Source organism: Mytilus galloprovincialis, chromosome 2, assembly GCF_965363235.1.
Source record: "Mytilus galloprovincialis chromosome 2, xbMytGall1.hap1.1, whole genome shotgun sequence".
Classification (NCBI taxonomy): Eukaryota; Metazoa; Mollusca; class Bivalvia; order Mytilida; family Mytilidae; genus Mytilus; species Mytilus galloprovincialis.
The window spans coordinates 6,533,525-6,552,021 of record NC_134839.1 but is presented as its reverse complement, the minus strand read 5'-3'; the positions used below and the strand labels follow the sequence as shown (position 1 = coordinate 6,552,021).

Below are 18,497 nucleotides of genomic sequence, written 5' to 3'. Positions count from 1 at the left end.
AAACTTTATTTTGATTCAGCATATGTACAAATATACAACACAAGCTCTAAAGAGCTTTTGATCGAATATAAAAACATATAAATAACATAAAAACAGTCTAATTTAACATATACAACAACCTGTAATACAAAGTTGAATATCACATACATAGCATGCAATAAAATAAGAAACACATTTAGAATGAAGTAAAACATGCTACACCAAAGCAACCAAAAGCAACACAAATAATAAACAGCTCAAGAATTATCTGCAAGGAGAACATTCCCTATCGTTCCATGACTGAACAAAACTTTTAAAATGTGAAAAACTATGTTCAGTCCTGAAATGGTTTGGAAGGCTGTTCCTTAAAGTGAGCAGAAGCAAGTTTGAAAGATTTTTTTATCGTAACGTATACTTCTAAATTCGGCATGTATGAGAGAATAACTGGTTAAAGTCTGATATATGTAAGGATTCACGGTTTATTTGGAAAGAAATATAATTTAAAAAAACTAACAACTCCAAAGCAAATTTAAAAAGAGGATTACCAGAACAACTGAAAAACTAAAAAAAAGAAACTCCTGACCCATTAGACAGACCTTAAATAACACTTCTTAGGGTTTGTATCACATAATCTTTTACAAATTTATAAAAAAGATAAAATTAATACTTATTATAATAAATCAATTCCTGTGGACTAATAGTGTTTCCAATTTGGCGTCGGTATACCAAAAAAAAAAAAAAAAATCACGTTGACCTGCTTCTGAGGCATGCTACGAATGATCCCGACAACAATAGTAGTTGTGTCATACACCATTGTGTAGATAAATCAATTTAGATTGACGGCATAATAAGTTTAAGTAGGTTTGGCAACCGAGAAATCAAAATAAAACGGAAGTTCGCGACCGCGGATGACATTTTTCAAAATGTTTAGTTAATTACCATTATTACCTTGTGTCATATTTAGGTATACAAGGGATCTGAGATAAGTGCCTGTTGGGTGCTGCTCACAAGTAATTATTCAGTAAACTAAGAGTTCCAAAAGATGAATTTGAAAACTTATTTTACGGACGCCAGAGTTGATTGACCGTTAAACTGAGGGGCACTAGCTACTTAATCTATGTTTTTTAATAATGTTTTTGTATTTCCTGTATATTTGTATTACTTTATTAATAGTGTGTTTGACGTTTACCAGTAGATCTATTTCTTTGTTTTCTAAAAATAATAAATGCACCCCATTTAGGAGATAACTGTATTGTATTTCAAGTTAAACTCCGACCGGATCAAATCACCAATTGATGCCGTCCGAGCCTAAAATACAATAAAAAGGGACCCATTCTAGCGGCACTTATGTGACCATATGTATAAACCTTCATATAGGAAAAGACACCCCTACCTGGTTTAGATTCAGCAAACATGTTACTTAAACTTTGCCAAATTCTGTATGTGCCTGTCACAAGACTTGATCGAAGTTAGATGCCCGTAATTGAGTGTTTGTCGTTTTTATGGTGTTGTTTTATAAGATTCGTTTATTAGTTTTGCATAATTAGTTCTGTATGTGTGGAGTTACATCACTCACGTATATATATGTTCCTGCTCAAACATAAAAAAAAAAGCATTATGTCAGAGAAAGGTCTTTTATAAATTTTCATGTATTTGAAGAATTGTTTACACTAAAAAAAATATACTGTTTTTAATTCCGGCATAGTTTAATACTCAGTTAACCGTCAGTAAAATATATATTGTTCGAAATAATTGCTAAGTTTAGCTTTTTATATGTAATCTATGTACTGAATTTGTCAACGCATATTTATTCCAGAATATTTTTTCCATTTGGAACTTATATTTTGAAGGAACTGCTATTCCGTGACAATTTGACTTTCAGTTTAAAATGCACGAAATGACTTGACCGGGCCACGTCCACTTGAATTTTTGTCCATCAGTCAGTGGCGGATCCAGAACTTTTCCTAAGGGGGCCCGCTCCAGTCATGCTTCAATTATTCCCTATATAATCAACCAAATTTTTCTCACGAAAGGGGGGCCCGGGCCCCCCAGGCCCCCCCTGGATCCGCCTATGCATGATCTGATGAGTTAAGCCTTTTTCAACTGATTTATATAGTTCGTTCTTATGTTGTACTGTTATACCACTGTCCCAGGTAAGGGTGAGGGTTGGGATCCCGCTAATATGTTTAACCCCGCAACATTATTTATGTATGTGCCTGTCCCAAGTCAGGAACTGTAATTCAGTGGTTGTCGTTTGTTTATGTGTTACATATTTGTTTTTCGTTATTTTTATTACATAAATAAGGCCGTTAGTTTTCTCGTTTGAATTGTTTTACATTGTCTTATCGGGGCCTTTTATAGCTGACTATGCGGTATGGGCTTTGCTCATTGTTGAAGGCCGTACGGTGACCTATAGTTGTTAATGTCTGTGTCATTTTGGTCTTTTGTGGATAGTTGTCTCATTGGCAATCATACCATATCTTTTTTTTTTTTTTTATATTAGCCTACATGCAGTGCCTATACATGTACCTCAGTATGTTTCAAACATTACTGTAGTGATGTATATATTTTTTTATCTCAAGTTATTGTGCATGATATATCGTATGTTTATAATAATATGCAATTTTAAGATTCATTAGTATACATCTAAAAATGATCTATATATACATCTGTTTTTGTTTTGGTTTGTGAAGATTGGAGTGTTCCATAGATGTGGAGAAAGTTAACCTGAATAGTACTAAAAATACTAAATAAGTTTCGTACGTTACTGTCGGTATCGGGATCGTTCGCCCTGATTACATGTTCGCCCTAGGTTCGTTCGCACTGAGTTTGTTCGCCCTGGTAATCCGTTCGCCCTGGGTTCGTTCGCCCTATTTTCATTTATGATATGTATATGTTACATTAATAAAAGAAATATATATTTATATATATTAAAATTTATGTATATCTATTAACAGTTAAATACAGCATATTAATTAAATAAAATTCTTGGCTGCATTGTTACACTTTATTTTATAATTACTTTTAATTACTGTTGATTGAATTTTTATTGCTGATTAGGTATGATTTGAAATCTTTGATATCACTGATTGCTATATGAATTGCCTTTGATGGATTAATAATGAAAATAACATTTTTCTCAAATAAAATAGTCAGCTTGGATGGGTAAAAACACTGATGTACAAATTGTTAGGCATGAACTTATAAATAAATTTGGTGTATTTACTGTCTTCTGATTGGTTAAAAGAATTAGCTTTATTTTCAATGTTATCAATTTTTATGACGACACGCCCACTCTAACGTTGTGTATTCATACGCAAACATCTGTGTACGTTGTTATTCGTATTAATATACATCTTTGAGCCTTATTTTTGATAGAAATTTATTTATAATGAATGGCAATAATTTATTTTGAATTTATTGAACCATAAAATTAATTTTTGACTCTTCACATTTAACATAATCCGCTTCGCGGATTATTCAATGTGAAGAGTCAAAAATTAATTTTATGGTTCAATAAATTCAAAATAAATAACAGCCATTCATTAAATAACCTAGTAGCAGCTAGCTGTAGACAACATAATACATCGTAAATATTCGGCAAAATTGTAGACCAACTTCAACATATTTAATTAAATACACACAACACAACACTATACTAAAAAATAAAAATCGTAAATATTCGGCGAAATTGTAGGCTGACTTCACCATATTAAATTAAATACACACAACACAACACTATAACAAAAAATAAAAATCAGGGCGAACAGGTATCAGGGCGAACGGTCTCAGGGCGAAACGGAACTAGGGCGAACTATAATTAGGGCGAACCGAAATCAGGGCGGACGGACCCGGATTCGTTACTGTCCCCGTTACAAGCACTACCCAAGGAAAGGTCAATTACAAAACACCAAAATCATGGCAAACAGTCTTGTAAAAAAGATCTGGGGCACTGCCGTGTCTAAAACTGATGATAAACGTTTACCAGTTATTGACATGGAGAAAAATCTGGAATCTTTAAAACCATCAGACAAATACTATTATAAGAAGTTTAACCGTTTAAATAAAGAGAGATGGGAAGTTCACACAGCACACAGAAAATCACATAACAAGTTCGCAACGGTGCTGGCAATATTTTCAGTTGGAATTTGTATCCTTTATTCAGTTATATTGCAAGTTATTATATTTAGTCACTATTTTGAAAACCACTTTTTGATTTTTGCACCTCCCACGTCTCTAGCTGTGAAAACTTAGCTCTATTGTCCTTTAAAAATATTGTGATATTGGGGCATCAGTCTGCAAATATCAAAATCCTCAAAAGGACCTTAAGAGCTAGGCATGCACAGCTAGCATGTCTCTGACATCACTGACATGGCCATAATTTTTGCTAATAAAATGGTTCATTATATGAAATCACTTTGGCACTAAAGGGTAAAGTTTATAAGGATCCACAAGTTGCAGTTTTTTGCAGACATACATGTTTTGTACTTGTCCACCTTGTAAAACTTAAAGACTGCCAATACAACAAATGTTTAACAACCTTGATCTGTTGATGTACGTTTCGGCAACTAAGTTTATCAACAGGTTATAGGTGTCCCTTAGTCCTATAACATATGACCTCGGGGGCATTATTTACTATTTCTATTTACTGTTCTGATATTTTTTTTTACTATCAATGTGCCACCTGAGGTCATATCGCGATAGGCAAAATTCGTGTATCAAAAAAAAATTCTCAAATCAACATGTGTGCCTTCTTATGTTGTACTGTTATACCATTGTCCCAGGTTTGGGGGAGGGTTGGGATCCCACTAACATGTTTAACCCTGCCACATTATGTATGTATGTGCCTGTCCCAAGTCAGGAGCCTGTAATTCAGTGATTGTCGTTTGTTTATGTGATATATATTTGTTTTTCGTTCATTTTTTGAATAAATAAGGCCATTAGTTTTTGTTAGTTTTCTGGTTTGAATTGTTTTACATTGTCATTTCGGGGCCTTTTATAGCTGACTATGTGGTAGACGGTTGTTTCATTGACAATCATACCACATCTTCTTTTTTATATTGACTGGCTATACAGCCCATGCACGGTCAGCTTACTGCCAATACCTTGGTATATTAAAGTATTTATGTACTAAGTCAGAATACTGTGGCTCGTATCATGCGTATCAGATATCTATGTTTTTGGGGCAGAAACATGACAGTCAACAGGTATACATTCTACATTGTTTATCATGTGTTTATCATGTTTATACACAATGTAGAATGCATATAAACACAATGTCATACCTGCAAACCTCTGAACCTTTCAAAGAGGGAGTTCCCCCCCCCCTCCTTCAGCTTTGACAACTGAGGATTCTGAGGCTGGTGAGGGGTAGATTTTGGGTGAAAAACATTTTCAAGTTAAATTATAAATATATACATGATATATATGACTTGTTTATCCTAAATTGAGGTAAATTATATGGCCTTCTAAATACTGTTTGATCCCTATATATACACCTAACATCACTGATGAGACATTAATTGTCCAAATCCAGATATGGTGTACAAATTTTAGCACCTTGTTTGTGTTTTACCATCTTTGCCGCAAGTTTATTGTTTACTATTAGGTATTTTAAATTAATTTCAAGATCCACTTTGTTACATCTTGTGATCAATTTATTTGGCAATCGTCAATGGCATTCAGCAGGGTTTAAGTACATCTGTGTATTACAAAAATGTATTACCAGTTATTAAATTTTCAGCAACACCTCTTATTTTAGGAAACTTCATAATATAACATGTACAAAAAAAATAAGGAGATGTGGTTATGGTTGCTAATAAGACAAATATCCAATAAAGTTCATATGACGGTGTATAGCTCATCTACTAATGTATTCTACTTAAAAATAGTTACATATTTATCATTGCTTATTTTTGCTATTGTTTTAAATTAGACAGAAATACAAGATGAATTATTTTATCAATTTCAAGAAAAACTACATAAATAATTCTGCTTTTAATATTTAAATTTAAACATTTTTATTGTTGCAAAATCTGTCTATTTTCAATTTTTGCGATGATAGAAACATTCTCAAAAGTTCCAAATTTATCATGGTTACAGAGATACATTTAAAATAATGCCTTATATTTACCTTAACTCTGTTCAGATTTTTATACCTTGTTTGCTGTGAGACAGGAAAAGTTTTTGGATGAAGGATTTGATGAGGTTCCAGATAATGCTGTAAAGAACACTTAAGGACAATGATCTTTGATGGTGCATGGATGTTGAAAAGAGAATATATGTTATTGTTGAAAGTATGAACATGATGAATGTGAATGATTACATTGACAAGTTCTCATGTTGTGGACAGTGGTTTTTAGAAACCAGAATATTTCATGGAATAAAATGTGTGTTAATGTTCATTCCTACAAACTTGACCAATGTATCAGTAGAATCTTCATTATAAAATAAGCAATATATTTGTTGAAAAAACAGCACTTAGTACATGTAGTACTTTTTTGGCATTTATTCTTGCACATGTTTATTGATTATCATGATCATTTTTCAGTTGTGAAATAACGGAACATTTTGGACTGTAGTTGTTCTCTTTTTTTTCAATTTTTAAACATGAACATGTCTGTTTAACACTGATAAAATCAAAGTAAATGGAATTCATGGGAAATATATATATTTTTCAGTTGGAATTTAGTTTTTTTTTATACTATTTACAAATGTTGAAATCAATGTTTAATCCAGAAAAGGTAAGAAAGGAAATGAAAAAAAAACCGCCTAGAATGGTATATGATTTAAAGCCAAATTGTGTGTTTAAATTTTGATTTGCTTTGCCCTATGTACAGCTTTTCTTGAGTCTTACTTGAGACATAAAAATAATGTCCAAACAGTTATGAAAAGAACCATTTATATTTAATGTCATGACTGTTAAATTATCACTATTAATATTTATATATTTTTTTCTTTCAATTTGTGGCTACATTTTCTCCCCCAAATTTATGTAATCCTCCACCATCTACCTCTCCTTAGAATAAGAAATGTTCCTTCCTTATATTATTATCATTGATCATTCTTTATTTAATCATTGAACACATTTCTTCTCTTAGTCTTACCTTTGTTTAATTCGAAGACAAAAGTGATGTATGCCCCAAAAATAATATCAAATTATAATTGTTTATATTTATAATGTATGGCAATATAACATGAACTTGAGTATGTCGATCATGTTAGTAGTGTATTTTTCATATTTTTATTTCTTTTCACTGTTATGACCGAAGTAAATGTGTAGAATTGATTTTCTTTGTTCATGTTGTTTTGAATGTTAAATTACACTGAAAACATACTTTAATCTCAATCTTTTGAACTGTAGTATATATAGTTGTAGTTGTCCAACTTACCACATCTTCTCATTTTATTTTACATGGGTTTCAATTTATTCATTTTTCATACAGTTAAAAAATCATGCCTTCATGTGAGATATTTTCTCTCACAAGAAAAATTCCACCATCTTCAGTTAAAAGATCTTTTGGTTTTATATGCCATGAATACATTAGAACATATTAAATAAGAATGTTTTCAGTGTAAATGCATGGATATGTATGTGAAGAATTACATATTACAGAATTTTTATGTGATATTGTTTGAATAAAACTTATTATTTTACTCATTAGTAATTTTTGTAATTTGTTAACATGTGTTAATTTTTAAAGCTGATCCCAAAAAGTGGTTTATGTAGGTGTAAATTAGAATCATACATGTTTATATTCTAAGAACTGCAGAATCATACATGTTTATATTCTAAGAACTGCAGAATCATACATGTTTATATTCTAAGAACTGCAGAATCATACATGTTTATATTCTAAGAACTGCAGAATCATACATGTTTATATTCTAAGAACTGCAGAATCATACATGTTTATATTCTAAGAACTGCAGAATCATACATGTATATATTGTAAGAACTGCAGATTCTCCTGTTATGCTGATGTTTATGGATTTCCTGGCCATGGGTACATGTAAACCACAAATTTAAATGTTCAATAGATGATTGATCTATAGGCTTAATGCATGGTATGCACAATTTGTCAAAACCATGGAAACAAACATCAAAGAAAATAAATGAATCCAGAGAATTTTTGCCACCATACATGAACATAACCGTGAATGTATCCACTATTTTGATAGGGTTCATCTTGCTTTATTCTAAGTTTGAGTGGACTACTGTTTGTCTAGATAAAGGAGAAAAAAGTATATGTCAATGAGACAGCACCCGGGACCCCTTCCAAAAATAAAAATAAAAATAATAAGCCATTTAGAAGTCTTTTTACTAGTCCTCTACCAACAAAGTTAATAGTTTCAAATCAGTTTTCAACATATTTTTCTTCTTTCATAAAGATTTTGATCTGATAATTGGCGGTTTTGTTTTATTATGACAAGTAACAGATCAAGTTAAAATATGGTTTTGGTCTGATGATTTTGTGCAGAGTTGTGGTCCTTCGACTAAGAAAAATCACTCAAATAATTAGTTTTCCTCACTTTTTTCGTTGTTCCTGAAGATATTAAATGGAAAATTAGTATATAGTTTTATCATGACAAGTAACAGACCAAGTTCAAATTTATTATGGTCTAATGATTTTGTTACAGAGTTATGGTCCTTGGACTTAAAAAATTCACTTCAATAATCAGTTTTCAACACTTTTTCTTTGACATGCTTAAATATTTGTGCAAGAGGGCAGTTAAAGTCATGAAAATAAATTACATCTTTAATTATTAATGTTTATGCCAACATAGTAGATAGATGCATTAAAAAGTCCTTATTGTGCCTATCATTTGAAATATTACACAAAAGGGCACATCCTGAGATTTCTCAATTTTTAAACTAATCATCCATCAGTTTTACTACAAGAATAACATCTTTACAATATCTATGATCCATGTAAAAAAAAAAGGATGAATCCTGGCAGACATACATGTACACCTAACAATCAATCAATTCACTAAATTTAGTTTACCTATTGGTTATAAGTTGAAAATCCGACTTACTACCAAACAACGTTGACCAATGAACCATGAACATGATGTCAATGTCATGTTATTCCGCCAAGCAGAAATGTACATCTTGCAATCAAGAATACAACAAATATAGTTTATATATTGCATAAAGTACCCAAGAACCTTAAAACGAAAACTTAAAATGGACCAAAGAAACCCTGAAAATAAGGTCAAGGTCAGAGGAACCCTGCCAGACAGAAATACACACAAAACTATCATTGATTTTGACATACTATATATATATATATATATAAATAGATAGAGGACATATTGTAAGAAATAGACTTCACCATGACAAGATTGATTAAAATAACCATAATAGAGTGACATATAAACGTAAATTAAAACCCCCCAAAATCCACACACCAAATCTAGTTGACCATTTGTTTATATCTAATGAAGTCCAAAAATGAGATCAAGTTCAGGTGAAGCCTGTCTAGTAGACATGTTTAGCTTGCTTGCATACCCTTTATCAAATCTAGTTATAATAATGTCAATAATACTCAAAGGGAAATTCATGTGGCAACAAAATATATAGTTTAATTAAGAAAACAAGGTAAAGGACAAGACATGACTATGGAAGCTTAATTACATAAGACATTTGAATGCAAGACATAGGTATTACTATACAGTGGCACTGCAAACTATTTGTATAAAGCTTCATGTTTCAGAAGGAAGAAGACCTGGATGCTTCATACTTAGAATGCAGATACTTTATGTTACACAGTTTCTGTCTGTCATATGTCCATTGTCCTTGACCACTTTTTCATTGTTCAGTGACTGCTTGATTTTTATTTTTTTTCCATGTGAATATTTCACTTTCTTTGAGTAGTAAAACATGTGTATGATATATAGGTTCCTTGGAAGGCTTACATGTCAGTTTCTCAAATACTATAAGCAGTATGGGGTAGGTCATCTATATGTGGTATATGCATTGTAAAAGGTACACATCATTCTGGAAGGTTGGAAGAGAAGCCTTGCGAAGTGGTAGGAACCATGGGAAGTTCGTCCTATTAGATGCCAAGCCTTTAGAACAATTTCATGTATCATATAATAGTAAAACGAACTCAAGTTACATTGTATACAAACTTTAATTTTCTATATTTATCTTATCTATTTATAACTCTGTATTGCTACTTTCACTTTTCATTGTTTCTCTCACCATGACGACGTCAAATTCAATGCACCACTTTGAGTACTTCAGGGGCTCAATTTCTGTATAAAAATTGTCCTGATGAAGCCTGCCTTGCAGGCGAAACATGTAGACATAGATAATAAAATTGCAGATCTTTTGAAGTGTTGTTGTCAATTTTAATTATTATTTAAGGATTGCATTCATTTGCATGATTTGACAACCCGGCATACCAAGGTATCCACTTCAGGGACTCTACCAAAACGATTTCACAGGCGTTGGTTCACCTCGCGGAATTTAATTTATTATTTAATCGTGAACCCCTGCATCCGAAAGGAACCGCCAAGCTAACAGCGCCAATCTACAGGCCACCAGCATATACATGGACCAAGGAATATTCCATACTTACAACGAAATAACAACTGAATCAAGATGACCAAGATGTCCGATACCACCTATACATCTATAAATGATAGCAGAGATAAATGATTGCAGAAGAAACGTACCACGGGCGCCGATCTTAAATGAACTAGGAATTCACAACTATGCCATTATACAGACCAACTACTGCAGACGATCCAAAAATTATATAGTCACCAAATAATTAACAAAGGAACAGTTTTTGACAATTTTATTATCCACAGCGGCGATCATAATCTTCCTATTGTTGCCGACGCGCCGGGAAGTAGTAACCTCCAACTATGGCCAGGTTGGAAGAGAAGCCTTGCGAAGTGGTAGGAACCATGGGAAGTTCGTCCTATTAGATGCCAAGCCTTTAGAACAATTTCATGTATCATATAATAGTAAAACGAACTCAAGTTACATTGTATACAAACTTTAATTTTCTATATTTATCTTATCTATTTATAACTCTGTATTGCTACTTTCACTTTTCATTGTTTCTCTCACCATGACGACGTCAAATTCAATGCACCACTTTGAGTACTTCAGGGGCTCAATTTCTGTATAAAAATTGTCCTGATGAAGCCTGCCTTGCAGGCGAAACATGTAGACATAGATAATAAAATTGCAGATCTTTTGAAGTGTTGTTGTCAATTTTAATTATTATTTAAGGATTGCATTCATTTGCATGATTTGACAACCCGGCATACCAAGGTATCCACTTCAGGGACTCTACCAAAACGATTTCACAGGCGTTGGTTCACCTCGCGGAATTTAATTTATTATTTAATCGTGAACCCCTGCATCCGAAAGGAACCGCCAAGCTAACAGCGCCAATCTACAGGCCACCAGCATATACATGGACCAAGGAATATTCCATACTTACAACGAAATAACAACTGAATCAAGATGACCAAGATGTCCGATACCACCTATACATCTATAAATGATAGCAGAGATAAATGATTGCAGAAGAAACGTACCACGGGCGCCGATCTTAAATGAACTAGGAATTCACAACTATGCCATTATACAGACCAACTACTGCAGACGATCCAAAAATTATATAGTCACCAAATAATTAACAAAGGAACAGTTTTTGACAATTTTATTATCCACAGCGGCGATCATAATCTTCCTATTGTTGCCGACGCGCCGGGAAGTAGTAACCTCCAACTATGGCCAGGTTGGAAGAGAAGCCTTGCGAAGTGGTAGGAACCATGGGAAGTTCGTCCTATTAGATGCCAAGCCTTTAGAACAATTTCATGTATCATATAATAGTAAAACGAACTCAAGTTACATTGTATACAAACTTTAATTTTCTATATTTATCTTATCTATTTATAACTCTGTATTGCTACTTTCACTTTTCATTGTTTCTCTCACCATGACGACGTCAAATTCAATGCACCACTTTGAGTACTTCAGGGGCTCAATTTCTGTATAAAAATTGTCCTGATGAAGCCTGCCTTGCAGGCGAAACATGTAGACATAGATAATAAAATTGCAGATCTTTTGAAGTGTTGTTGTCAATTTTAATTATTATTTAAGGATTGCATTCATTTGCATGATTTGACAACCCGGCATACCAAGGTATCCACTTCAGGGACTCTACCAAAACGATTTCACAGGCGTTGGTTCACCTCGCGGAATTTAATTTATTATTTAATCGTGAACCCCTGCATCCGAAAGGAACCGCCAAGCTAACAGCGCCAATCTACAGGCCACCAGCATATACATGGACCAAGGAATATTCCATACTTACAACGAAATAACAACTGAATCAAGATGACCAAGATGTCCGATACCACCTATACATCTATAAATGATAGCAGAGATAAATGATTGCAGAAGAAACGTACCACGGGCGCCGATCTTAAATGAACTAGGAATTCACAACTATGCCATTATACAGACCAACTACTGCAGACGATCCAAAAATTATATAGTCACCAAATAATTAACAAAGGAACAGTTTTTGACAATTTTATTATCCACAGCGGCGATCATAATCTTCCTATTGTTGCCGACGCGCCGGGAAGTAGTAACCTCCAACTATGGCCAGGTTGGAAGAGAAGCCTTGCGAAGTGGTAGGAACCATGGGAAGTTCGTCCTATTAGATGCCAAGCCTTTAGAACAATTTCATGTATCATATAATAGTAAAACGAACTCAAGTTACATTGTATACAAACTTTAATTTTCTATATTTATCTTATCTATTTATAACTCTGTATTGCTACTTTCACTTTTCATTGTTTCTCTCACCATGACGACGTCAAATTCAATGCACCACTTTGAGTACTTCAGGGGCTCAATTTCTGTATAAAAATTGTCCTGATGAAGCCTGCCTTGCAGGCGAAACATGTAGACATAGATAATAAAATTGCAGATCTTTTGAAGTGTTGTTGTCAATTTTAATTATTATTTAAGGATTGCATTCATTTGCATGATTTGACAACCCGGCATACCAAGGTATCCACTTCAGGGACTCTACCAAAACGATTTCACAGGCGTTGGTTCACCTCGCGGAATTTAATTTATTATTTAATCGTGAACCCCTGCATCCGAAAGGAACCGCCAAGCTAACAGCGCCAATCTACAGGCCACCAGCATATACATGGACCAAGGAATATTCCATACTTACAACGAAATAACAACTGAATCAAGATGACCAAGATGTCCGATACCACCTATACATCTATAAATGATAGCAGAGATAAATGATTGCAGAAGAAACGTACCACGGGCGCCGATCTTAAATGAACTAGGAATTCACAACTATGCCATTATACAGACCAACTACTGCAGACGATCCAAAAATTATATAGTCACCAAATAATTAACAAAGGAACAGTTTTTGACAATTTTATTATCCACAGCGGCGATCATAATCTTCCTATTGTTGCCGACGCGCCGGGAAGTAGTAACCTCCAACTATGGCCAGGTTGGAAGAGAAGCCTTGCGAAGTGGTAGGAACCATGGGAAGTTCGTCCTATTAGATGCCAAGCCTTTAGAACAATTTCATGTATCATATAATAGTAAAACGAACTCAAGTTACATTGTATACAAACTTTAATTTTCTATATTTATCTTATCTATTTATAACTCTGTATTGCTACTTTCACTTTTCATTGTTTCTCTCACCATGACGACGTCAAATTCAATGCACCACTTTGAGTACTTCAGGGGCTCAATTTCTGTATAAAAATTGTCCTGATGAAGCCTGCCTTGCAGGCGAAACATGTAGACATAGATAATAAAATTGCAGATCTTTTGAAGTGTTGTTGTCAATTTTAATTATTATTTAAGGATTGCATTCATTTGCATGATTTGACAACCCGGCATACCAAGGTATCCACTTCAGGGACTCTACCAAAACGATTTCACAGGCGTTGGTTCACCTCGCGGAATTTAATATATTAATATATGTGTATGGAAATATTGCAAGCTGACCTTGGCCACATTCTTGTGGTAAATTGGTCAATGTTGAGCTTTTATACGACAGCAAAATTTGTTTTGGGATTGTATGTCGTCGTCGTCCGAAGACACATTGGTTTCCGGACTAACTTTAGTGTATGTGAATGGATCTCTTTGAAACTAAATAATGTTCAATACCACAGAAGGAAGGTTGGGATTGATTTTGGGGATAATGGCCCCAATCATTTAGGAATGAAGGGCCCAAAAGAAGCATATTTCTACTTTCAGGATAATAACTTGTATAGAAGTATTTCAATTGCTCTGAAATTGTACCACAAGTAGGTTTGGATTCATCTTGGGGGTTATTGTGCCAACAGTTTAGGAATTTCAAATTTTTATAGTGGTTCAAGAAGAAATCTTTAATTGCGCAGTATTGCACAATAGATTTGCAAGATCTTGAAATTTGTTATGTCAGAAACCTATCTAATGTCAAAAATTTGATAACAATCCAAATTCGGACAGTATCAAGCTTGAATAGTGTCCAAAATGAAATTTGTCCAAACTGTTCAGTGTTTAACCTCTGCGGTCGTATCAGGCTGTGCGCAGTGAATCATTTTATTGTGTTTTGATGTCTTTCAAGTAATTAAAGCAATAGGTCAACTTACATTGAAGTATGGAATGATTGTAAGGTGTACATGTCTGTCTGACTATCTCCTTATTATCAAAGAACATTGATAATATCAAGTTTATGCGATGCTTGTAGTAAAACCTTCTGGTTAAAAAGTTTCAAAAATACAGAATGTGGCGGGTAATATGTTTGCTGGTGCTCAACACTCCACCAAGCACAAGACAGCAGTGTTTACAGATAGGACAAGGCAGGGTATATATATCCATCCCTCATCCCTTACAATAAACAACAATGTGTCCATAGTACAGGAATGCCCACACACACTATCATTTTCTACATTCAGTGGACTGAAATAATTGGGATCAAAAATCTAATTTGGCATTTAAATTAGAAAGATCATATTATAGGGAACATGTGTACTTAGATTGGACTTCCACTTCATCAAAAACTAACTTAACCAAAATCTTTAACCTGAAGCGGAACAGACTTTGGCAAAACCGAATATACACAAAATTGCAAGTTTACTCCAATCAACAAAAATAAATGAATCCACCATAATCCATATAAAGTATAAAACAAATATCATAGATGATATATAGTTTATTCCATGGCTTATTATTCCAATCTGTACAGAGTTGAACACATCATGTGGCAAAAAATAGTTCCTGAATATAAAATATTAATGTCCGAACACAATTACTGAATCTGTAAATGTATACTGAGTGAACACATTTGGTTGATAAATACATTTGATTATGTCTAAATCTATTTCATTTCAATAGTATGCGTAGGATGTTCAAGAACACAAATATAAGTAAAGAGAATTTCTTTGCATCAGATTAACATGAACACATTTTGGCAAAATAACATTACAAAATATTGAACACTTATGGCAAAATATTTGTTCCAATAGCACTAAATGCCCTTTATATCAAATAACAAGAAAAAAACAATGAATTTGTGAATATGCAAAAAATTCTGATGAAAGTTGTATAAAGTATGGTCAGTTCAGCTTTTTATGTAAAATGATACTGGCAAATGATCCATATGTACTAGCACCTATGTATGAAACTTTACAAGTCATAATACAAAATTAGTATGATACAAGGTTATATTTACAAATATTCTTTATCCAGTTTTGCTTTTTATTATACAGATCAGATCTAAATCCAGTTTTTTTAACGATTGATTGATTGATTGACTGATTTTGTGTTTTATCAACACTTTCAGTACTTTTGGGTTATTTCTTGGTAGACAGTTTTTTTTTTGGGGAGGCACCCGGAGTGCATCGAGAGAACATGCCTTTAACAGGAAAACTGACAATCCCAATTAATTAAGATTGGAGTCTGATTTTAAGTGTTTTATCAAAACATATTTTTTTGAAAATATAATTTCAAGTGAGGAAATTTTTCAAATATAAAATACTTTTTGAAAACATTTTTTTTTTACATAAGATAATTGATATAAACAGCAGACCTATCACTAACCTGACAATATATATGATGATGATACATGTGAAATTTCAGGATCTTAATAACAAAAAGAAATAATCTATACAAAATATAATTATATAAATCCAATATGTATCAATTAATTATCATTGAAACATTTAAAAATCTCAGAATGAAAAAAGATATAAGAATGTGAAAGCCCTGTTGAATTTAGGCCAAGATAAAAATGTGGCATATATAAGTTATGAATCTATAGTTAATATTCTTTAAATTATATTAAATAGGAGTGCCAGTGTCAGACCTGAAACATTACATTTTTTTCACCATTAAATACATATTTAATACATCTCTTGACTGATTTTACATATATATTTTGGCAAATATTTACAAATGGTTACTGAATTAAAAATTTATGATTTTTATCACCCCTTCTCTTATATAATTACACAAAATGTATAAACTAACAAATAAGACTGATGTTAAACATTTGATTATTAGATCTTCAAAGTTAATGCTTTTGTTGAAATCATTTCTAATAACCCTACTTTAAAAAAAAATAATTTAATCCATTATTTTGTGACCTTATAATTCCTTATTCTCTTGTTAGTCAATCTGTGTTTTCTAACAATCTCATGAATCAATAACATAATTTGGATGGACAACTAAGAATGGATCATCTTCTCTCACTAATCCTTCAGTTGTTTTTAATCCGGTCTGTTTCAACTCTATTAACACATGGTCCTGAAAAAGTAGAAGTTTTTTTTTAAATATGTGGTCAATAATCAACATTGATATTTCACATACAAAATCACATGACAAGCAAAGCAAGTTATTGTGTTGCTTGCAAATCTTTGATTTTCACCAGATCCTTTTTAAAGTGAAAATTTTCCATTGCCCACTTTGTAAGAAATTAATGCACCCAAACTTGATCACTGTTTTTGAAAGAAATATTTCTTCTATAATTTTATCAGTTTGAGCCAAAACTTCTAGCTCTAAACCTGTAACAAGTAAAACCTCACGACAAAATTGGTGAGACCGATAGAAGCAGTTTCTTGAAATAAGCTTTAGGGTTAGTTGGTTTAAAAGTTTTTGGTACAGCATAGAGGCTAGTGTATCTTGTCTTATTCATTTTTTCTTTTTAATTATGTGTCTTATAAGAGAAAATGTGTTCTAAATTGTAAAGGTAATCTGAATGTATGCATTGCATACAAGCCTGCAGGAATGGCCAATAATTGTCATATTCTAGTTTTGTTATTTCACAAGTTCTGCTTTAAATAATGCTCTCTAAGTCTCTGGAAACAAAATAAATACCAGTTCCCTTTGTTCTTTTACTAATGGGGTACACTTGTAGTGACCTCCACAACTTGGTTGAGGTAAGGCAAAAAGTATAAATTTAAGTATGGATAAATCTATGATACCAAAATTTCCAAAGTACAACTTACATGCTGGACAAGTCTGTCTATAACTTTTTCTACAATTGTTTTTCTTTCAATTAATTCTGCTTCTGAATCTATGTCTGCTTCTATTTCCCTCAGATACCATTCCACTACTCCACTTCTTCTGATACCTTGTGAGTCGTCATCTGAAACAGAAATAACATTAATTCTGTCTGAAGGTCCATTTATAAATATCAAATGAAGGGACAAAATCCTTAACAGATTAATTATTTATATCTGACATGAACCAAAAGTGACAAAACCCTGTAAAGTGGAGAATATCTGGCAGTAAAATCGCCAAGTTTTCCATACAGATCTCTTAATATGAGGCAGGCATTACCTGTATATGGGGACGAAGTTAAAAAAAAAGAAACGGAAATACCGTAACGTTTCCGATTTTGATTCTGTTGTTAGGAATTTTAGTTGTGACGTTATATAAACTAGATATCATTGAGATGGGAGCCATCTCTGTGGGCCCCGCTGTCAATAACGTGGGGTAAATAAGTTGTATGGATAATCTGATATGAAGCATTATTTGAAGTTATTACATAGTCTCATGTGTGATTTTGATCTAAGATTTTAAGTTAAAACTGATAAATATTCTCATCTTACTTTCATAGTATAATAGTGATATGACTGCATGATGTGAACTCATTGTTTACTACTCTAAGGTGACTTCTGGATATATGGATTGATGTTTGAACAATATGTTTAAAGGTGCTGCCCAATTGATATTTGTCACATATTTTTAGAATTATGCCTTCAATATATTATGACCCACCAAGTATAAAGTATGAAATATTAATGGTTCTCAAGAGGTAGAGCGGACACAATTTGTTAAGAACAACGAACGGATGGACAGACCGACAGACTGATCTTAGACCTAGGATGCATACATTATGACACATTCTCTTGTGTTGGTTAATATATATGTTAAGTTGAAAATGTTTGTCAGGTATAAAGTATGAAATAATAACAGCTGTCCTCTCAAAATATAATGTGGA

At 32.9% G+C, this 18,497-nt stretch overlaps 1 protein-coding gene and 1 long non-coding RNA gene across 3 annotated transcripts in view; one reads left to right on the top strand and one right to left on the bottom strand.

The window, feature by feature from the left end:
- The first annotated feature begins 3,843 nt into the window (after positions 1-3,843).
- Positions 3,844-7,635, top strand: LOC143062772 (uncharacterized). The gene is made up of 2 exons (XR_012974837.1): positions 3,844-4,129; positions 6,128-7,635. It is a non-coding gene; the product is annotated as an uncharacterized LOC143062772 (long non-coding RNA).
- Positions 7,636-15,188: 7,553 nt separating this feature from the next.
- The window catches only part of LOC143062765 (DNA replication licensing factor MCM6-like), a 35,686-nt gene continuing 32,377 nt past the window's right edge, over positions 15,189-18,497 (bottom strand). For both annotated transcript variants that reach the window (XM_076234541.1, XM_076234542.1), the window contains 2 exons: positions 17,500-17,639; positions 15,189-16,798 (listed from right to left, as the gene is read on the bottom strand). In XM_076234541.1, the coding sequence (XP_076090656.1) occupies positions 16,688-16,798; positions 17,500-17,639 (251 nt within the window). In that variant the 3' untranslated portion in view covers positions 15,189-16,687. The remainder of the gene's footprint in view (positions 16,799-17,499; positions 17,640-18,497) is intronic.